General features: G+C 51.9%; 2 protein-coding genes across 2 annotated transcripts in view; both read right to left on the bottom strand.

Annotated features, from left to right (window-relative positions):
- LOC128276256 (protein amalgam-like) overlaps window positions 1-19,004 on the bottom strand; it is an 80,506-nt gene extending 61,502 nt beyond the window's left edge. The window contains exon 1 of the mRNA XM_053014729.1: window positions 18,914-19,004. Coding sequence (XP_052870689.1) covers window positions 18,914-19,004 — 91 coding nt within the window. The remainder of the gene's footprint in view (window positions 1-18,913) is intronic.
- Window positions 19,005-21,395: 2,391 nt separating this feature from the next.
- Window positions 21,396-22,988, bottom strand: part of LOC128276222 (roundabout homolog 2-like) — a 75,439-nt gene continuing 73,846 nt past the window's right edge. Inside the window, exons 10-11 of the mRNA XM_053014700.1 lie at window positions 22,715-22,956; window positions 21,396-21,480 (exon numbers count right to left, since the gene is read on the bottom strand). Of these exons, the coding sequence (XP_052870660.1) occupies window positions 21,396-21,480; window positions 22,715-22,956 (327 nt within the window). The remainder of the gene's footprint in view (window positions 21,481-22,714; window positions 22,957-22,988) is intronic.

Here is a 22,988-nt window from a genome sequence, read left to right as displayed (position 1 = left end):
CCGCGTTACATCGGCGATGCACTTGCCGATTAAAGCTGCACTGGCTGTCCGTGCCAAGTGGCCGGTGCATACCCACCGGATGGCCGGCGGATCGAGGATGAGGAATCTTGCTGCTGCTGCGGGGTGTATAGTTCTAATTTCCGCACATCAATCTAAATTAATTACGCCCCGGGTCTCGGCGAGGGCAACATGCACAATTTCTCATTAGTTCACACGCAAGACCTCCAAGACTCCACACGAAGACTCGCTGCTTTTCACAGATCATTTAAAGTGGCCCCTCTCCCCCGGGGGGGGCCGGACTTCGGGTATCGTGTTCATAATTTTGCACCCCCAGGAGGTCCTCACACGCAACCGGGGCGCTGGTTTGGTCCGGGAAGCGAGGATAATTCGCCGCCACTTCGAAAGGACCTAGTGTGACGATTTACACTTACGACCAGCCAGCTTCCGGTCAGCCGGGTGCTCCGGTCAGCCGGAAGTTCCGTTTGGCCGGGGCCAAACGGGACACCCCGGTTCGGGTCTGGGTCCGGTTGAGACGGTGACTAATTAATATGATTTACATCGGCCCGATAATTGCACGTTTACCCGGTCCGGGCTGGCGTTTGGCCGGAAGTTTTTCCCAACACCCCGTCTTTTCGACGCGACCCGTCCACACATCCGCCACACGGTTGGCATATGTTCTGGCCCCCCCGGCAAGGCAGAAGTTTTGCAATCAATTATTCAAATCATTATCGATTCAGTTGACGGAATGGGTCGCTTCACGCCGTCGACGTGCCGTTGCGTGACACGACGATGACGACGGGAGCTTTAAACGACCCTCGACCACGACCACGAATGGGTGAGAATTGGACGAAAATCGGTGGGGCCCCATTAGAGTGTCGGGCCCCGGGAAAGCTTCATTATTTTTTTCGCTTAACCAACTTTCGTCATCCTCTTAGCGGCACTCCGGCCAACGGCTTCGGAATTGGCCGAAAGCCCCCATTTATTGAAAATGGGGCCTCTGATGCCCAATGATTGGCGGAACCACACGTGGCCCATTTAAGCGGATTACACCACACACACACACACACACACAGGGACCGGGTCGGTTCATCCTCATGAATATTTCCTAATCCTATTTGGATGTTTTCGCACTCAGGAGCCGTCCCGAGCACCGGGGACGCGTGCCACAAAATGAACGCCACGGCACGGCACACGGTGCTGCTGCCGGAAAACGTCTTGAGTACCGCTTTTCCGTTTAGCGTACCGGAGGCTAAGACGGTTGCGATTATCTCACGCCTGTCTCGCACGACGGCGTGAGGTGTCCCCGTTTTGTGACACGCGTGGCGCTGTCGGGTTGGCGCGAGGAAAACATAAACTCGTCAAGCGTGGCGTGCGAACGAAGAAGAATTTATGATTGTGCCACACCATCTACTGGAAGAAGCGGAACGTCGTCTTGGACAAGTGAAACAACGAAATAAGCGCTGTTTAGGGCCCCGAGTGCACCGAAGGACAAATGCACCGAGGACCGACCGAGCGGCCCGGAGCTAGGAGCCGAGTTGGAAATGCAGCAAGAATCTCGGGCTCTGGCTCGGACGGGCAGACTGATGAATTTTTCATTGCGAAACCTCGCCGGTGGTTAGCGGGACGCACTGATTGTGTGGACCGACGTTGGACGACGCGCGCCAGTGAGCCAGTGTCTGGGGCGTAGTGTTATGCTTTCAAAAGCGACACCATTATTATCCTAATGAAGCTTCCGGAAGCGTTTACAATTGACACTAGGCGCGTAGTAAAATATTTATTTCGATTCTTGAAAGGTTTGCGTAAAAAGGTTCCTTGGGATTCGACTCGACATGGCTCAAGACCACAGACCCACGATGCAATGCATTAAAGGTGACCGCAGTGAGAGAAACTTTAAGCAATGCTCCTGCTACGAATGAGCCGTGTTCAAGATTCTAGAGGGCCCCCTTTGAACTCCAAACACCGCAAAGACGGGACCCCAAAAGAGATGGTCAAATAAATGCTGTGCCGACCGAGTGCTTAGGAGCTTTTGTCGGGCCTGGGTCTGGCTGTCCGTGGGGCTTTTACTTAGATTTTGCACGGAGCGTTTCTTGACAATTAGAGACCGAGTACGGGGCCTGAAAGAAGCTTGCCTTCGAGTCCCAGGACGCATTAAGCGCCTGGGAGCCATAGACAACACGCAACCGGTGGTGTGAGCCAGGACTCGGGCATTATTTGAATAATCTGCTCACACGCGTGTGCTCTCGCTCGCCCTTTAAGGTGACAGCTCGCACCTTAATCATTTATGAAAGCTTATAAGTGCCCAAACCGGGCGCCTCGGAAAATGGCGCAGCCTATGCCGCGTCGTCGAGCAAGACGTCGTGCGCGCCGCGCGAGTCAGATTTCGCCCAGGAGCCGTGTGTTCGTGTTTGCGTGTGCACGATGAGGAAGAAGCGGTTGGCGGGGGAAAAAAGTGTCCCCTTGGGTCCACGTCGGTTGCCGTGTTTCTTCGCTCTCTGACAACGCCCGGCCGACAGGCAGGAGAAAAAAAACAAGGGCAGGATTATTCACATCCTCGCTCCGTCGTCTCCGTTTTATCGGCGCGAGGCGGCTTTGTTCGCACCCCTCGAGGGCTTCCAAGGCCGTTCCCTTCCCCGTCTCCGGGACACGGATACCGTCAGCAACGAGTGCAACCAGGGGACAAACCCCGGCGAAAAAAAAAGCAGAACCCTGTCAAAGTATTGGCACGCACGAAGGGCCTGCGGGCGCAACACGCAACAACTGCCACCGCGTGCGGCACTTGTTCCCGGCCGGCCGGCCAGGATGTTCCGCTGGGATGTCTGATGCCCCTGTCGTGTCACTGCGCCGGCAACACATGCCGGCTAGGGAGCTGAAACACGCCCGAAAATCGGTGTTCAATAAAAACGGGGATAACATGTGGCCGCCGTGGACCGACCGTGGATTGGCTGAATCAAGGATATTTGGCCCGGCGGTGTGGCACGTAACCGACCCGGGGGGCATAAGTATCCTGCGAAATTGGAGGTCTCATTGACAGATGCACGTGCCCGCGACCTCGGAGGGTTGCGAGCTTTTTTTGCACCCCCCTTCGGGAGGTTATGTTCTATTCGCCTGACTCCTTCGTGCACTTCGTGACCTCGAGGTGCACCGGGATCTTGCCAAGATCTTGCTCGCCCGGAAGTTGCTCGCTTCTTCGCGCCTATCTTCGTTCGAAGGAAAGGAAGTTTGTGGAATTTTTTTAAAAAAAAGCTACGAACACACAGACACATAATGCGCGCATGAAGCATAACCACGGGTTGGCCGCCGCCGCCTGAATGTGTTGCACGTGGCCTCTAGAGGAAGGAAGTTCGCAAAGCACCGGAAGCGAAACGTGACTGGCGAGTCAAGCGTGCTGTCTGTGTGTGTGCGCTTCCGGTGCGATGTTTGGCGCGAAGGTTTCTTCGCGATGTGCCAACTTCTGGCATCCTCTGAAGCGTCAGTTCCTCGGAAGTTCCTCAGCCGGCCGCCGGAGTTTGGTAGGTGCATGTTATTTTTGCTCCATACTCTGATGTTGAGGCCCTCCGCGATGTGTGCCGCGAGGACCTTCAGTGTGTGGCCCCAGCGCGTGTGTATGTGTGTGTTTCTACATTGTTGAAGTTTTAATCGACGTAATAGCAACGCTTGCTACGATGTGGGAGACCGACCAACGAGAAAACCAAGCCTTTCGGGGGGCGCATGCGTCGGAAGCTTTGATCTCTCCGATGGTTCTCCGTTCGGTGGGTATGCTAATGTATTGCTTGCCAGCCGCCATGTGGCCTGCTCCGAACGGCATAGCATAAAACATATTTTGCATTGTTGAATGGCGGGCTGGAAGGTGCCCCGAAATAACAATGTCTTGATAAGACTACGTGTGAAGGCTAAATCATACTCCAAGAATGAAGATGGCCCTCGAGAATGTTCAACTAGAGAGGTCAACCATTCAAATTTCTCTCGCAGACCACAACCGTCGTAAGTTTGTCGATGAAGAAGTATTTGAGTGGCGACTACCAAAGTGGTCGGACTTGTTCTACAGATAGACGGAATTAGCCTTCAAAATGCTATCCACATTTATCTAAATCCCTATAAAAGAAGCCACAGGTGCGCCTGTAGCACTCCAAAGAGCTCGTTCCGTTGGCGAAACTCCTCGGGGACCGACTTGGTTCCAACCGTCCGGCATCGACCAATTATCCTGCCAAGTGCATTATATCCATTTACCACACCGAAATGCTTCCCAATTCCCACCGGGACCTGGGATGACAACCGACAGGGGACACCAAACACCCATTAAACTGCACCGTCCAGTGGGTGCGGTGGTAAATTAATATTTCTTCTTCGTAATCGTTGTGTCCGTTTGGTGGAAAAATCCGCTTCGCCAAAAGTCCTGTTCCAGGAGGAGGATCTCAGGGGGAGGAACCGCAAGCGGGCCGGTTTCCTCGTTCATCTGCACCGGATAGCCCGTCATTTGTCAACAGATAATATACACTTGCGCCGCCGCTGCATATCGTTGCACACATCGGGAGCGTCCTCGGAGGGGGAGGATCTGGGCAGGACGATGAGCAAATGAAGCAGCAGCAGCAGGGACAAACGATTTCGGTCCAGATCCGCACGGCTCACGGGATGCTGTGTGTGTGTGGAAAATTGCCATCGCTGGACTAGAATCCGGAGCTTCCGGGGCACTTTTTCGTCGGCGGAGATGCTCTTTGGGACTTCTGGCAGTCCTGGCGGCGAGGGACGAAACAGCCGTACTAAATGGCGACATATTTGCCCAATAAATCAGTGAGAATTTAAATTCACCGAGCACCGGGTTGTTTGTTTGCGACCAGTTGGTACGCGATTCTTGGTCCAGCGGGCCATTTTCTGGAAGATTTAGACTTTATTTATTCTTCGCTCCCTCGCCGGTGCTCCTCCGGAGGCTTCCCGTTCCCCGTGCAGTCATTTCAAATAATGGAATGGTCGCGGGAGCGTTCCGGGGTGTGGACCACAGAGAGACAGAGAGACGGAGAGAGAGAAACCAATCAACGCTGCCGAGTGCTGGCTTGCTGGCGTTGCGGTTCCAAAGATTTATGCAACCCTGATCCCTGTAATTCCACCGGTGGCGGCCCTTTTTTCCCGGCGGACCCTCACTCTCACCCTCTCTGCGGCAATCTGCGTGGCAACCGGGGCCGATCGAAAAGGGTTTCCGTTAGGGGCCTCCGAAATTGGATCGTGGCACTGAGGTTTGAGGTCCCGAACACACACACACCGAAAAAAAGCGTTGAACGGCGCGCGGTCCGAGGACCGCAGGACAGATAACGATGTCCTCATTTGGCTATCAAAATTCTCATCAGCCACAAAACTTTCTCCAGAGACCGCCGACTGTCGGACATATGTCCGGCGCAAGATGGGATGGGTTTATTAATTATCGGAGGACGCAGGACCAGCAGCAGCAGGCAGTACCGACCGATAATGGCCGTTCGGACCCGGGCCGCCGCGGCCCACAAAATGGCGGCAATAAAAACGATACTTTCGACGAAAGTTTCGCCGGAGCACTCCGGGCCAAACGACTCCCCCGTGGGTGTGGAGTACGTAGATCCGAGTGCAGGGCCAGTTTTTTTTGTCCCCGTCGCGTCCTGTTCTCGTGGCCTGGGTTCGCTAGTTGGCACTCCGGCGGTAGTTGGCAGATAGTTTAAATTGAGTCGTGTCCCCGGCTTTTGTTTGATGAATCTGTTTACCCAACTTGGAGCTGCACGGGACCGATTAGGGCGCGTAAAAACGATGTTTATATAGAAAGTCTTTTATAGAGGCCACCGAGTTTTGGACGTGTGTCTGACGCCCGACTCCCGAGCTCATCCGACGGTGGCAATAAAATGAAACGACCCCGTTGTTCCAATTCTTCACGATCAAATTGCTGACTCGACTTCTCGGGCTTGACTCATAGATTCGCCCCCTAATTGTGACCATCAAAACGCACACACACACACGTTGGATCATCCATCATAAATCGTGCCATTTTCGTGTGACTTGGCACCATTTCTCGGGCCGCCCCTTGTCGGCCCGTTCGGCCGTGATTTGTAATGACTTCGGGCAAATGGATGTTTATCTGGCATCTTCATGAGGCGTGAAAAATCAATTTCGTTTGTAATTTCTCCGAAACAACCCGGACGGGCTGGACGGGCGCGACACGGCGCGACTTGTCACCGGAAAACACTACCCCCGGCGGCGACCCCGGCGACAATTCGGTCGCCGGCTGGCATTTACATAAAAATCAAATAACCACCAAATGTGACGTCCGAAGAGGGTTGTTCCGTCGGTCCAACTTCTTGGCCCTAAAGAAACTATATGTACAAGACTATCAACCTGACCGTGCCCGAGAATTATGTGCGCGTGTGTGTGTGTGTGTACACTTTCATCCCGAACTTTAATCCGCCCTCCGGGAGAGAGAGCGCCGGGGCTAAGCGTAGAGCATAAACATCGTGTTCAACAAGCTACTTGAAAATTGAATAATCGAAAAATAATACCATTCACCGAGGGTGCACCATGGGACGTCCCCCCGGATCGAGACGTCCTTCCGCAAACTGGGTCCGCCCGAGAAGCAGAAGAAACGGAACGGAACGAAAGGAAGGACCGTGGGCCTCGGGACAGCAGTCCCAGGGGGAAGCTCGATAGGGAAATCGAAAATAAATATTCCCTCTCGGAGTCCCGGTCCGGGTAGTTGGTGATTTGTTGCAATTGAGTCCCCGGGTCGCCCGGGCAGATGGGGGAACGAACTTCTCCTCGGAGTCGTTCCGGAGGTCGTCGTCACACCACGTGTGTGTGTGTGTGTGCTGATGGATCAGGATCCCGGGAGCGCCCTAACGAGACTCGCGACTACGATGATAAATTGTTTACCTTATTCCGTTAAGCGTTTATGTGACTACAATTATCGAGCAAATCATGATAGATTAGGCCGGTAACGGCAAACGGAAGGTGAACGGCACACCGGGCACCCTACCTTGGGACCGGTTTCGAGATGGTCTGCCTTCCAGTCCCCGGGGGGGGGGTGCCTTCTCTTTATGATTGCGGAATGTTGTAGTGGCCAAAGAAAATTGATATTTTTTCTTGTACAGATCAAAGAAAAATGGGAGAAAGCGCCGTCCCGAGGTTTGTTTTTCATTTTTCCACATTCATCACGCAACGTGCAGGATTAATAATGGATCGGTGAGGAGATTATGTTTGTTTAAAAGACTCCGCGGAGTCCGTTGCGGCACGCCCTGGTGTAACCTTTAACATGATTAAAGTGGCGCTTTAATATTTGATAATTTAAAGAGAAAAACCTTTCACAATCAATCAAACTTTCGGTACGAACCAAATTAAAGTGTCCATTACCATGCGTTCGGTTGCTTGCCCACGCAAAGAATTAGGAAAAAAGGAAACCGGGGAACTTCGGAAGGGACCTTTGGGGGCGTGAAAGCGACACTTCCGACTATGATCCGGACGATGACTCGATGACGAGCCCGAGGCGGGGCGTGATGCGTCAAAATGCGCCTAATCCTCGGGCTCGGAAGATAGGCACCGAAGCAGGATCGGCGAAGGGCGAAAAAGGAATAAACCTTCAAGAAAAGAAAAGGAATTTTCTTTAACGTCTCGGATGGCAAAATACCAAAACACCAGGCCAGTGCCAGTGAAGAGGAAATATTAAAAAATTAATGAATCAAAGAAAAGGGGACCGGAAAGGCGAAGAAAAGCTTCCCTGCGAATCCGGGGGAACTGACGCACTCCGGCCACGGACCAGGGCCGGTGATGGTGGCGCCTGGTTTGACAACGATGCACAAAATCAGAAATGTCAGCTACCCGAAGGCTTCCCCCTATTTTCCTTCCCCCGTTTTTTCTGCGGCCCGATTCGCACAGCAGAGAGTGCCGGAGTGCCCGGGTCGGGTCGTGTGCTTCCACCCCCCGGCATCAAGGATGATTTGTTTTGACGTGAGGGATAATTCGAAGCCGTGCACGAAGCGGGCAACGGCAAATAGTTTTCCAGCTGATACGGAGCGTAACCGGATCGGAGCGCCATGAATTGGTCCGTTTTTGGAATTGAAATTTATGATCGAATGTGTGACAGGTTTATGCGTTCTTTGACGGAAATGTACCGGAAAGATTGGTTGAGAAATTGTTCGATTGGGGCCCGGGCCCGGGCGATCGGGTTGCGATGGACCGGACCGGATACGATGCGGTAATTGATTGCGCTTGTACACATGGTTTGTAAAACTGTAATGAACTGGCACTCCCCGGTTCCGTCCGTGTTGAGGAGTTACTGAAATTAGAGTGACTGATGGCGGCGGCCGTTGCTTTGTATGCAAAAAGGATACGGTCCACTTATGAGTTTATGACTCGATTCCATCCCATGACGATCGGGACGGAGTTTCGGTTGCTAGCGGACAAGAAGATGCAAGTTTCAGCTTTCATTTGCATACTGGACGAGACCGTCCCACCGAAGGGGGACGATAAGTTTCGCTTCACTTCTTACGGCACTTTAGTTCCATTAAGAGTTTGATGGGACAATACCGGGTTCTACCATTGGGTTGATTTTATGACTATTTGCAATCCAAAACCAGAACGTAAATATGATAAATACCCCTAAAACCATCATTTTGGTTCATTTTTTTCATTGCTTTTCATTCGAAAAGATTCGTTTTCTTCTGGAATCGCGATTTCATCGAGGAATCGCTGAAAATTCAAATTTAGCCGGGACACAGTACCCAAGCGGGTGGCGCCCTCTGTTGGCAAACGAGATCAAACTTTCGACGCATGCGCGAAATTATGAGGGGAAATCGATCTCGTTCGCTGTTTGAACGTTTTTCAAACGCCACCGGAAGTCTCGATGATTAACGACCCGAAAATGCAGTTTAAATAAATTAGGGTAAAGTGCACAATATTTGTACGAAATCATACTTTTGCAGTTTGATGTGAGAATCAGCAATAATTGTAGAAATTCCTTCTGATTCTATGACATAAAATTGTTTCACTAAAACCATCGAAGCGCTTAAAGTTCGGAATCCGCCGCTCGACTGGTTCGACTTGTTATACATGTTGTGACGCCAGAAACACCCGACAACGGGGCACATCGTTCGGCCGCAGGGCGGCAATGTAACAGCCACCATTAGGGTTGCTCATTAAACAATATCATGATGTAGTACCCGCTCCTGATGCTGCTACCCCGAGCTCTTTATTACCTTTCCGGTGGCCACCAATTTGCCACCGGCCACCACCAGGGAAGCTCGCTGCACACCGCCGCGGCTTTTGCAACAAGATGGCCACCATCGGGCGGCGGCAAAAAGAAGCCCGGGCGCAAATTATCGCAGAAACAAGGGCCGGTTGTGCGGTGCGCCCGGAAAAACAACAATAACATTATGGAAAAATAGCAGTATGTTGCCACCCTGCCGAACACGGTGCACAAATGAGCGCGGCGCGCGCGCGTTGTTGGCGCGGGAATTCGATAAAACTGCAAACAACCAGCCCGTGGTCCGGGGTCCGGCCAACGATTAATCATTTTCGTTACCATTTGTTATAAGCACCTGGTGTCACATTTCGGGCCCAGTCAGCCAGCCAGCCAGCCAACGGACTCCCGCCAGCGACTAACCCTGGCCATTCGGCCGGGCCAATGGCGGTGCAGCAAAAAAACGGTGCCACCTTTCGCCGGTACGATTAATTGAACCATTTCCGGTACAACTAAGTCCGATGGCGGTCCGACGCTGCACGACAATGCAGGTGCTAACGCAAACCAAACACCTCTGAGTGCCTCAGCGAAACAAACACTCCGACGGCTCCGAATCCATCCGGGGGTCACAGTGAAGATCCTTTCTCGAGCACTTTTATGCGATGCACCAAAGGACCGCTGCGGATGGATGCGTCGTCGTAACGTCCGGATGTCTCTCCCGGATCGATCTGCAAACCCAAGAAAGGACCCTCCACCGGTCTGTCTGCCTGTGTGTGTGTGTGTGTGTAATGAGCAAATATTTGGCGAACGTTACTACCCAGCGCGTTCCCAGAGCCCATCGTTTGCCGTGCTGCTGCTGCAGCCCATATTTGTGCAATGTGGCCATCGGTTTGGGTGTTTGTCTGTTTGCATGCTTATTTGATCACTTTTACGTGTGCGCGCCCAGTGCTTTTGATTGGGACACAGCTGCCGGTCTCGGCCGGCCCTGGAGTTGGGGCTCCTGAATCCTGAGCCGGGCTTTGCTCGGCTCGGATCCGTCGGAGCGTTGATTGAATCGGGCGGGCGCGCAGAAACATTTTTGGTGCCTTTGAAATGCTGCCAAGCGGGCAAATTTGTCGCCGGAGCGCGCTCTGGCCTCCGAATGGCGCGCACATTTTTCCATCAGAATCCATCTTGGGCGACACCTCTCTCTCGGGTGCCCAGCCAAGGAGAAAACCCTCGCCGGCACGGAAGTCTATCACACGGACTCGCCCTTTTATGCCGTGCCCATGGCCCCGGTGCGAAGTGCATTTAGTGCACTTCCGGGTTGCCCGCCGGCGGCCCAGAATATTACACAAGGCCGCAGCTGCGGCGTTTGGTTTTTGGGGGGCGGCCCTTGGTTTGACAAGTGAACTCTGGCCACCGGTACCGCATTTTATTGCCAAGAACTTTCGAGCCGGGCAAAGGGTGGAAAATCAAATTTTTCACAAAACCACTCATCCGGACGGTGCGCGCGTTTTTTCGAACCCGGCGAAGGACCGGGCCGGGCGTGCGAAGTTTTGTCTTGATGACATTTCATTTTCGTCCCCTTGGCCCGGCCCGTCATTTCCTATCGCGTGGCTCTGATCTTTCGCCCACGGCGCCCGGAAGAAAAGAGTAGAGTTTTCCGGGCGCTTTTCTTGTGGAAATTTTCGCCACCACCGACGCTGCCGGCGAACTCAGTTGGGTGGAAGATTTTATTTTAAAATGTCCGTGAGATGTGGAGAGGAGAGGGGGGCGAAAGAGAGGAGGGCGGCCAAGTTTTTCCGCCGGTTTTTGTACGGAGGATAACACACCTCCTCGGGGGGGGAAGGACTTCTAGAACCGGCGCGAAAAACTGAACCTTGATTAATCGGAGCGCACAGAAAACCAAAGGTCCTAACGGTGGTAGGCCACGAGAACCGGCGCACGATGAACTTAATTAGTCCGGTACCGGTCTCTAGGCGTGTGTGTGTGCTTGTGTTTGCATTAAAGCATAATTGTATTCTTCGGTCGTGTTGGGCGATGCCAAACCACCACAGGGACCGCGGCACGGCACCCGCCCCGGCACCCTAGCGAAACCGAAAGAAAACAAATCATAAAGAGTGCACCATCTGCTGCTGCTGCCGCCCGGGAACATCCTTCTCTGGTGCTGGGTCCAGATCTAAAAACTAGTGTAATATTCCCATTCAAATGTAGACGATATTTCATAACCGGGGACTCGCTGTGGTTGCGCCCGGAGTGCACCTCGAGTGAGTTAAAGCGGGGCAAAAGGAAAACTTAAACCCGACCGACCGCTTTTGAAGCGAAAGAAAACGGTCCACCAGCGATCCCTTTTTCATCCGGGGGCCAAGAGGGGAGCGAAAAAAAAACGGTGTCTTTTGAGATATCTCCCGGACTCGGTCACAGGCTCCCGCCGGAACGGAACGTCACGCCAGTGTTTTGGGACCGCCGAGATATGCCGCGTGCTCGGAGCACTCTTGGGCGCTAACGGGTCAAGGATTAGACAAGTTTTGTAATAAATTGCACACGCAAAACACGGGACGATGCGGCGTTTGTGAGGTTATGTGTGTGGGGTGGTGTAGCGTTGTAATGGGGCGCGAAATGGGTCCCGTTCCGCAAAGGAGTGTCTCCTGCATTGGCCTTTAATTGGATTTGTGTGGACAGAAGTGGCAGCACGATGAATGCTAAGGAATCGTGTAATTAGAGCACTGTCCTTTCCCGGGGCGGGTGGAAATTGTTTCTTGCTCGCAGTTTTTTTTTCGCCGGTTCGCTTCATCCGCAGGGACTTGAGGGGAACAGCACTTTCGTCAGCATTTTAACTCGTTTCATGCGACCGGAGTGACAGCATCCTTCACGGTAGTTACTTGTAGTTTGTAGGTAGCTTATTATACAGGGTAACCCATTGGAATCATCGGGTTACCCTGTGTCTTTGACATTAGCTGTCAGATCGACTACTGTCATTGCCGCGTTGGAAATGTCATTTCAGAACAATTTAAAGAAAATATCTGAAATTGTTCCGATGAGGGAACAATGATGAGGGACCGTTTTCGTTAAATGGAGGCCTAAATAAATAACATTGTCGGTCTTATGGTACCGAAAACCTACAATTAATTCAACAGCAGCCCGACTTTACGACCAAAAAGAAACTGATGTGGTGTTTGCGTGGAAATGCTCATCTCAGTTTATTGCGACCATTGTTTCCTGGTTATTTGAAATCCAAGCTATACGCTAACAAGCCAAGGGCTTTAGCTGGCTCCAGAATAATATTTACCGAGAAATTGTCACCTTATCCGCCGCAACATTAGCCAATGTGATGGACAAAATCTTGAAAAGGACACAAAGATCAGAGGTGGCCATTCCGTCACGAGTTCCTTGCTCAGTTGCCTATTTGTAATTCAAATTAATACACATTAATAAGGAACAGGAGCTAAGTGGTGTGAAGCTAATAACAGAGACCGATGCATCCCAGTGCATCTCTCAATCAAAAGTAATAAATCAAATTTAAATCATTCCTTTCGAGAATAATGCAGTCCGCCAGGAAAGTTTTCGATGAAGACCTCAGCAAAAAGGAACTTTCTTCTCCGTGACTCCGGAGCCACTGGATGAAGGGAACCAGCGAAGCAGTAATCACACTAATGAGCTGATAAGTTGATGGCTTTTAAATAGAAAAAGAAGGCAGCCGGTTGCAAATGAAAGACGAAGCCACCACAAAGGCATAATCGCGTGATCCTTCCGACACCGATTGCCGACTCTAGTGCCACCGGAATTCCCCGGGTTTGAGAAGCGCCGTTGTTATGATTTATTTGCATTCACATAACGCGAAATGCGGCGCGGGAATGTGCAGAAAGCAAGCAGCGGTGCACTGGCCGACAACTAGTTTCTCCGTGCAAACGAAGAAAAAAGCACACGCAAGAAGAAACGTCAATATTTCACGCCACGATAAGAATAATGTCTTAAGCGCGCGCGCGTCCTGGAACGCATTTAATCATTCGGGCGGGCGGGAGGACTTCGCGGACCGCACCGCGGACCGGTTATCAGCGATTTGCCCGCCTTTATTTCAAGTCGGTGCTCCAGTCGGTCCCGCGGCAAGGAATCATCTCGCGCGATAAATTAATTTTCTTTCGAACCACGCCGCACCGAAGGCTTTATGTCAAACCGTCCGTCCGAAGAAGCGCACTTCTTTTCACGATAACTTTCCATTTCCGGGGGCTCGGCGTTTTTGCTTCATCTCAAGGTTCCTGGTTTCTCTGCTGGACGAAGGCACACCGGGCGAGCCATTCTTTTTCGCTGCTGGTCGAGTCGCCTTCATAGTCTTCGAGTAATTTTTCGCCGGTGACGTAATTTATGGCTCGCATAACTTACATTTCCGGCCGACACACACACACGCGGGGGCGCTTGTCACGGTAACCGAAAAAGAAAGGCTGCGTGCGGAAGGCGGTCCAGTCCCGGCGGAAGTTTGTCTTCGGGAACTGATTTCGGGTTCCACCTGGGTTCCATCAATTAAAAATTGAACAAAGCATGAACACCGTGGCAGGCGCGGGGATGCGGCCCAGCCCAGGCCCAGGAGATGACACACGGTTCCGGCCGGCCCGCCGTCCCAGAGGGGGGAGGCCGGAAACCGGAAGCGAAAACTTCAATATTGTGAAAGCGATCAGCGACGCGCACGGCGCAGCGATCCGGCGTGGCGGTGCGTTGGTTTAGAAGTTTTCCCCCGCCGTGTGCGCCATGACCCGTCCCGGGTTTTCATGGCCTTTTTCTTTTCTACCTTTTTTCCCTCTCCCGGGCTACCCATTCAATTTTCCATCCCCGACTTTTTTTCCGCGATCCGCGTGGCGTTTGTTGGAGCGCTGGCAATGGAAAAGTTTTATTCTCCATCGCGCGTGTGTGTGTGTGTGTGGGTCCGTAAACGAACCCTTTTTTCTGCCGCCTATGGGTCCGAAGGTCCCACAAAGGTTTACGCGCGCGCGTGTGTGTGTGTTTGGAGCTAGAAAGTTAGGCGACCATCTTTTCCATTCCCGGCAACCGGCTGGGATCGCGGTGCACATTCGGAACCGGAAAACTGCATCCATGTAGCGGTGCCGAGTTTTCCCCGTGCGCGCTACGGAACCGGAAACTGGGACACAAACACACACGCACGTGACGCGAAGCAGTCTGCGTGACGGAGTTCCGCAGGACTTTTGGGCTGCACAAAAGAAGGCTGCACGGCGTGAGCGAAACTCCGCAACCAAGCGGACTCCGTGGATGGACAAAAGCGGGCGGAAAGCGGGCGTGGAAAACAGACGACGAAACCCAACTCCGACCGACGCTTTTCATTGACCATTGCGCGTAAGTGAGAACGCGCGCGCGGAACTTCATAACTTGCTGGCGGAATCCGAAGCCGCCCGGTCCGGGGAAAGAGTTCGGCGAAACCGCCCGGCCCGGAAGACGATCTGCAAACGGTGGGGCCGGCCGCCGCAGGAGCAAAAGGAACTCCGAAGGACTTCCGAAGAAAAACATCGACCCCATCACGGCGTCCTGCGTTTGGCACCGGCCGTTACGGACAGCCACCGTTTGTAGGCCGCGGCGAGCGTGAAAACAAGCCACAGTCCGGGTGAGAAAAAGTTTTTCAAATAAATTTGAAGAAAATTGTTTTTGGCATAAACCTTCAACGGCCGGCACGGGTTCGGGCGGGAGAGCCGTCCGCCCGCCAATCGAGCGGGTCCAAAAAGTCCCGCCGAGTTAAACTTTTGGGCCACCAAACACAGTGCGGGACACACAGTGTGTAAAAGGGATTAACCTCACACACAGCAGCCCGGCCCGAAACTAAATTTTGAATGCAAAAAAAAAGAGGATGGGAATTGAAGAACAAAAAAAAGAAATGGCCAGACGCAGAAACAAGCGATGATCGATGAAGAAAGTAAGGATTCGAAACCAAATACGCGGGGCCCATTGAAATCAACAAACGGACAGACACTGGAAACGAAACCCGGCCAAAAAGTCGGTGGAAAAGTCGCTGCGAAAGCGGAAGTCAGGCACACACACACCGAGAGGACAAAAGGAAAATGATGAGGAAAATTGTGCGCTGGATGGACAGCGAAACTTTTGGAACTTCGGTTCGGACAGCGGCGGCCACTGCTGCTGCTGCTGGTGTCCTGTGCAGTAATTATTTTAAATATTATCTCGCCGATGCGCGCGGCGACTAATCGCGACGAGAGATAATTAAAAATTAATTTTGGCCCGAGACTTTTCGGGGGGATTCGAGAGTTAATGCCATCTTTTCGGAATTGTTTTGCGATTGTTGAGCGGTGAATGGGGGGAAAAAAAATAAATGGACGACTCATCTGCGGATGTAAAGACGTAGATGTCCTTCGTTCGTTCGAGGAGTTTGTAAGCAATATCGCTGTACAAAGCTTTCGATTTTTTGTGTACACAATTCGGCATTAAAACTCACAAAACTTCAAGCCCTTAACCGGTCGCTGATGGCGCATTGGAATTGTAGAAAAAAATGGATGAAATTGTTTTCGAACTCGTGGCTTTTGTAAGATTATTCGTTTTTACTGAGTAGTCCTGGCCCGCACGAGTGGAGAAAGCATCATTCTGCATGGCGCACGGCTCTCGAGACAGCTTAGTCGTTAAGGCTGCCATCGAATGTCTCAGATAGTCTCTGCAGTACCCCTTTGTTCGTTAGATCTATAGTCATTTGGTTGATTTGCAGATTTTGTTTCGATTTGTTCGAAAATAACCCGATTTTAAATAGTTTTAGTTTTCAGGATTATTTAGGTTTTCAGTAGTACAGGATTACAGGATTACAAGTATTAAACCAGTGCCTCTGCACAACCGAAAATGGAGCATAAGATGTCGGAATCGAAATCTGGACGAGTCTAGGAAAGAAATAACGGAAACTCACACTCATGCATCACATCTCTCACACTTATTTGAAACGTTCCAGGCAAGAACTACATTAAGTGCATCTCAAAACAGGAATCCTTTCAAGTCAAGATTCGACTATAAATATGAAACGGAATCCGCCTGGAATGTGGAGTCAAATTTCAATGGCTCGAGTTTGAGTAAGGCGACAATAAAACGCCATACGGCGCCACCGAACAGTTAAATTAATCCCGAGCCCGACAATGTTCACTGTTCCGATTCTATCGTCACTGCGAGACCCGTGGCAAAGTTGACGAATGGCCATTTCATCAAAAGCAAACCGCCGTAGCATTAAGCAGTTCTGAAGGTGTTTCTAATAAAGATGCTTAACCTAATGATCTCCATAAAGAAAGAAAAACCGGAAACATCCTCCATTGTGCCTTTAAAATCCCATTTCCATCATTCGACGTAATGGCCACCGGTGAGGTGACTTACGGAACGACGGAACGAAAGCAAGAAGTTCCCGTTCATCTGGGAAACCGAACGGAACCGAATCCATCGATCAAAGCCGCAACCCATCGGTGGCGCAATTTTTCATACACCAAACTGCGGCGCGCGGCAACATGGTGGGGTCACCTTTTTTTTCCCCCACACACAAAACATGATGATTTCGGCAACGCCGGAGGTTAACCGAAAGCGTTGCCCTCGGTAAGAAAAGCCGAGCCACTCACTCCGATCCTCGGGCGAGCGGCATTAATGAAAATAGCGAAAGCGTTAACAATTTGTCGTAAATTTTCCACCAAACTTGCGGAGCGGAGCGCGACCCCGCCAAACACGTTGTAACACGCGCGGCTGACTGTCGCCATTTCCATTTCACCGCATCTCTCTGGAAGGCGGTGACGGTGGCGGCGTCCTGCCAAGCACACACACACGCACACGCGGACAGCACAGAATTTGTCACCGTTAAGAAATAAATCAAAATTCTACAACGCCCCACGGTTCGGGCGCATCGTTTTCGTCGGCGTCGCCAACGGGATGCCCCGGGTCGGGAGCGGCACTCTCAGGCCCTCACAGGCCACTCTCCCTTTCCTCCACCGGGGCAGCCAGCCTGGAGTTTGAACCTGAACACACACCCGGCCGGAACCCGGGATGGACTGCGGACTGACAGAGAGAATAATGAATGAACAAACCCCGACCTCGCTCGAAGTCGCATCTCTAGGATCACCCACTAGGATCGTCAGGACCCCCGGACCCCCACACACACACACACTCGGCAGTGGAATAAAGTGCCACATGCTAACACGGGCGCATGAAAATACATTTTGTGATTAATAATCGTCGACATTTTTCTTCATCTACCCCAACCGGCCTTCCATCCTTTTCGGGGCAGCTTTTTTCGGAGTTTGCATTCGGAGTTTGTTGGTCACCCGGGGAGGGCTCTCCCCAAGCTTGTCTTGATTTGTGTCCCCGTGTGTGTGCGTGCCCCTTGAGGAAGACGCTTTTGTTGTTTATTGTGTGTCATCTGTTAAACCATTAAGGTGCCCGCTGGTGGGCGGCTCGAAAATCTGGCTTATCTCGGGTCTCCGGACTCAATTGATCCGTTGTGTGTGACACAATTCGGGAGAGCTTGTGGAGGTTATTGAAGGAGTGTATTGAAAGAAAGTGACACACTAAATCTTTAGTTACTATTGTTTGACCCTACTGGCTGACGGTTTACAATTTATGCTTTGGGCTTTGCTGGAAAATGTTGAGATTTATTTTAAAGATTCTTCCACATTTATTGATACTGTTCTGCAAAGCTTCGTGTTGCGGGTGTGTGGCCCATTTGATTTGATAGCAACTTTTGGACCTTTCAAAGAATCGAAGAAGTTGAAGAACGCTGCTTGGAAATTCATCATTTCCTAGCCCACTCGCAATCAGGTCCACCTTTTCTTCAAATTCTTCCGCAACAAGGATCCCATTTTTCTTCAGCGCCCCTGGCGTTAACCGGCGCGTTCGTCGGGCTGGGAAACTTTAGCCATTTTCCGAAAAAAAAAAACATTAATTTTGTATTCGCCCATCGCGGGCGGCCCACTCGGTGGGCGGTGGGATTTTAAAAACACCGACCCAGGCAGAAAAACAGATCCACCGAGCAACAAATGAGCTAACCGGAGCCGGGACCCGTTGGGAGAGAGCCGGTCCTTACAGGACCCAACATATATATTGTTTCTGTTAAATAGAAGCTCACTCTGTGTGTGTGTGCGTTGTTTTCGCTATGTCGTTTCGGTGGCTGGCAACATTAATAAATCTTTGCCAAAAAGCTAATATATCTTGGGCGTGAGAACACATGTGCCAGGATCGGTGGCGTGATGTGCCCACCAATATCAGCACGTGGGCGATGTACTTAGACGCGCGGCTTAAGACGTTTAGCGAGCGGAAGGCTCGCTCCCATCATCATCCTGGCCCGGTTGTAGCTGCACTTCGCCGCAACTCCGGCGCCAAACTATTGACACTCGCAGCGTTCCTGGTGAAACTCGAGATGAGATTATTAGTTTGCATCGTACTTGCAATTGCACACGACCGGCTTGATTTTCGGTGTTCCGGCCACGGAGAGAGAGCGAGAGTTGTTGGTGCAAGTTTCGCAATAAACTCCATCATATCCGGTCGAAGCGATCGTAAATTAATTCCCCAAAAAACCAGCAAGTTTCGGGCCCAACTCGTTGGCTGCACTGCCAGACTGAAGGAGTGAGCGAGAGTGAGCGAGAGGGCGCGTGTGTAAAAGTTTCGCAATCGAGAGGATAAACTCCCAAGAATATTCCCAGTTCATAAGCTCTTCCGCACTCGGAGGTGTGCTTCCGCTGGCCCGCTTTTTAGACTTGGAGAGACCTCGAGACACACCCAGGTTACCGGATGCGGCGTACATATGCTTGTGTGCCGACACGTTCGAGTTCCCAATTTTCGGCTTCAGCTCCAGCAACCTGATAAACACCGGTAACATCCGTCTTCATTGTCCGTCGCCCGATCTGAGGTTGGACCCGACTCGACCGACCGACCGACCGAAGACGACTTGGAAACTTCTTCGCCTATAGCACCTTCCGGCGCGCTGGTGGTGGCCCCCTGGGCGGATGGACGACGACGATGGCAATAGTTTTTGGGGCACAAACAGAGAGAGAGAGAGCGAGTGCGAGAGAAAGGACTCCCCCGGGTGGCCGGCCGGTGGAGGCGAAAATTTATTCGTTGATGTTTTATAGTTTCGAAAATTGTTTTAATGCTGCCGTATAATTAAGTTTAATTATTATCCATAATTTATGCACGACGGAAACGGCAAACGGAGCACCGCGCCAACGGCTTGGCACCGTGCTGGTGATGTTGATGACGGTGTTTCCCAACCAGGTTACAGCACCGTTGCCGCCGTTCAGCGATCAAGGAATTTTCGGGTGTAGTATTAAGAGATTTGCTGTGGGCTTCCCATTCCCCCGGTGGGGATTAGAGGGCACCCCCTCCCCGGAGGACCGGTGAGATGGATGGCCGGGCCAGGCCGAAAGATAGAGGTTTATAAACACATTTCCGGTGCGGGCTGCCATTCATCCTTCCTTTCCACCAGCGCTAGGGTGGACGTTTTGGGCCGATTGTGGGCCGATGAGTTGGTGGTTGTGTTTCCGCACTATTGTCACCTTGACGCCTCTCGCTCGGCGGCGCCATCGAACCACGGGTCGAACTGGCAATCAGTGTGGCAGCTTCATCACAACCCCGTCCTTGGGCCGTAAACATTTTGGGCGTGAAGATGCTTGCCAAGACTGTGATGCGAAGCGAGAAGGAGAAGCGACCTTGCCAGATGTCGGCTGGCCGGATGGGTCGGCGTGCTGAAAGCTTAATCGTTCTTGTTTCTTGGTTTGATGAAAACACAGCATCTGGGCGCGCCATGATGGATGCCCTTTTTAAGCACTCAAAACCGAGATGAACTTGATTCAGATAAAGCTGATTAGGGTTCGGCTCGGTCGGCCGGCTCGGGTCGATGATTAGCTCCGCGCAGATCGAAATTATGACTAACTACGGGGGCGGATTAGCATTATTGGTTGGTTGAGTCATCCATGGCTAGGATAAGATCACACTTTAAGTTTGATAAAAAATTTAAATTCGAATAATACTTTCAAATAACTTCGTTAAAAGTAACAGGAGAACGTAATATTGATTCCCAAAAAAGACAACACTTGTCGAATAGTACCGACACTTGAATATAGAGGACGCTACGTATTTTCAAAACACATGCAGATTTTTCACAATGAAATCTTTCATAACTGAAAAGTTTCAACGAAACTGTCGAGGAGTATTCAGTTAAGTCCTAATTAGTTATGTAACTCAAATGTATGTAAAAATTCCTTTCCATCTGCTAACGAACGCTTTGAAAGTATTCTGCACACTTTTCCTATCGGTGCGTGATAATTTTTATGCTTCGTGAAGCGTTACTAATCTGCCAGATCTAGAACGCCGGCCGGTGGTTGCTCGATTGACTTATTAGTGTGTGCACGCAGCAAGTCGATCATCATCTCGATACTAGAGCCCGCCGTAAGCCCGCTTTAATACCTCCAGATCCAGCTTCACAGTCCACCGGCAGCAACAAGCAGAATGTTAATTTTTGACTTTACCCTTCAAGTCTTTGCCACAGCTGGGCGGGTGGAAAAAAAAACCAAACCCTGCAGAACTTGGACCTTGGACCGGCGGCCCAAGTTCTCACCCTGAAAAGGGGACGTCATAATTCATGTGTTGCCCGTTATCAAAGAAACCTTCCCCCGCAGAACGGGCGGCCGTAGGCTCGGCCCTCTAGAGAGAGAGAGAGAGATGGAGAGCGAAAGAGAGATTATCATGGCCCGGCTGAGGCCGGGTCGGAATCAATTCCCTCGGGCCCAACTATCTCCGTTTAGGTAATCGTGTATACAACTTCGTTCTGTAACCGACGCACACACCATCACCACCGGCACACGGCACCAGGCATTCGAGACCCGTCAAAGTCCGAAGACCCCGCACCACCGCCGCCAGCCGGGACACCCGACCGTGACGGGCCGAGACCGGATTGCCGAGCAGCTTGTTTAACGTCCTGCCAAAGTGTCACTCGAAACTGCAGCTCTAGTTTATTGTGTTTGAAAAGGCGAAAAGGCAGAGCAGAGTCCCGGCACAGAGTCCGATGTCTGCTGTTGCCAAACCGGTCCACCCGGCACCCGGCCCCATTCCCCTTATTGATGCCGCTTTCTCGCTCTTCCGCACGGGAGAATAAATATCACTCCCAGCATAATGCTACACTCATTATTTATGATTATGTCAGGCATGTTTATAACTTTTGCTGTGTGTTCCGTCATGTGTTTGGGACGCATTGTTTTTCGGGGTGGCAGCGTCAGGAGCGACCGAGATCGACCGGTCGGCGGCAACCCGTGGGTTGCCCCTGGTTTCCAGCATCCGGATCCGGCTGCTGGCACATGCTGCCACGTTGACGAAGGATGTTTGTTTAAATTTAAGACCATTTTAAAGTCACATATAGTGGGTTGATCGGCGCGAACGACGCATCCTCTGTGGCGGTCCGGGTTCATGTTGCCGGAGACCGGAGCATTGTCGCAACAAGCAACGAGGAAGCAAAAACGATGGCCAACCCGCGCTTGACCAACTGCGAGGCAACTCTCCTGTTGGATGAGCGATTATGATTGTGTTTGGTGGCATTCCCAACCCCGTTCTCTCTCTTTCTCGCTTCCCCGGTCTCTTGGTCACCCCGGTGGTGCTGTAATTTCGATTCAGTTTGCGCCTCAGACGCCCCGAGGGACCATCGACAACCATCGGGGCTTGTTACACGCCGAGCGAACAGAGTGTAGTTGGTTGAAAGAGAGCCAGTGAAAGAGAAACATGCTCCAGTTCGCTGACGAGCTCGGTTCCGGTTCCGGATTTCGCTTAGGGATTATTCACCGTGCTTCTTTCGGGGCCCGGTTTCGCTCGTCCTCTTTCATCTCTTCCGGTCCACTACGGCCGGAGTAGCTTATCTGCGTTGCCAGGACCATCATCATCCTGGTCTGGCCTTGCCTGCCGCCGTGCAATCATCGGGCTGATGATTTGAGTTGCAACCATCAGTCCCCACCGGCACTGAAGTCATTTGCATTTTTGATTTATGTCACAATGCACCGGCGCTGCGGGGTCCTGGGCGCGGGTGGGGTGCATAATGCACTCGGCACTAAAACAACCCAATCTCCGGCTCCCCGACCCCCAACCGGGTGCCTTGCATCACGGCACGACGCCTTAAAGTGCTGTCCGCTCGGTTCGCTTTGAAGATGTTGGAGCCTTCCCCCCACCGGTGTGTGGTTTTTGCGGTGGCCAAGTCCAAGGGAGTCCAAGGAAGTGGATTAAGCACCAAAAAAGCATCCAGCGTACCGCTGCTGGATTACGCCTCCGATCGGGAATCAACACAGCCGGTTGATTTGTTCCGGTTCCGGGTTGGAGGGTTGACAGGCGCGCAGCGAATTAACATGACCACTGCTGCCCGCTGTGACTGCCCTTTTTCGACCGGGGCCAACTGTGATTTATGTTTCCTCCTCGGGCAGTTGCGGTTTCGTTCACCAACCTGTTCTTTTACGGGGGTCGCTCCGAAGTTTAGTGGGCCAAAACAATCAAACAAAACATAACAGGAGGGAGCATATTGTGCGGATGGCAAGCACCATCGAAGGCACGTACTTAATCTTGCAGTACTCGATCTTGAGGTCCTGCAGCCGCTTCAGGGTGCCGAGGAACGCTCCCGAGTGCTGGTTCGCCTCGAGCGAACTCTCGAAGAACAGGATGTCGCTGCACTCCAGCTTCAGGGCGTCGATCCGCTCGATCTGGTCCGCGGTCAAGTTGCGCATCAGCGTGTCCGTGCCGCCGATCGTCTTCAGCTTGCAGGAAAGGACCGTCGTCACGCTGACCTTGCCCTTCTTGCCCTCGCCGTCAGAGGGCGCTTCGTTCAGCACCC

The sequence above is a fragment of the Anopheles cruzii genome, chromosome 2, assembly GCF_943734635.1.
Source record: "Anopheles cruzii chromosome 2, idAnoCruzAS_RS32_06, whole genome shotgun sequence".
NCBI classification, from domain to species: domain Eukaryota; kingdom Metazoa; phylum Arthropoda; class Insecta; order Diptera; family Culicidae; genus Anopheles; species Anopheles cruzii.
This window is presented reverse-complemented; position numbering and strand designations above follow the sequence as displayed.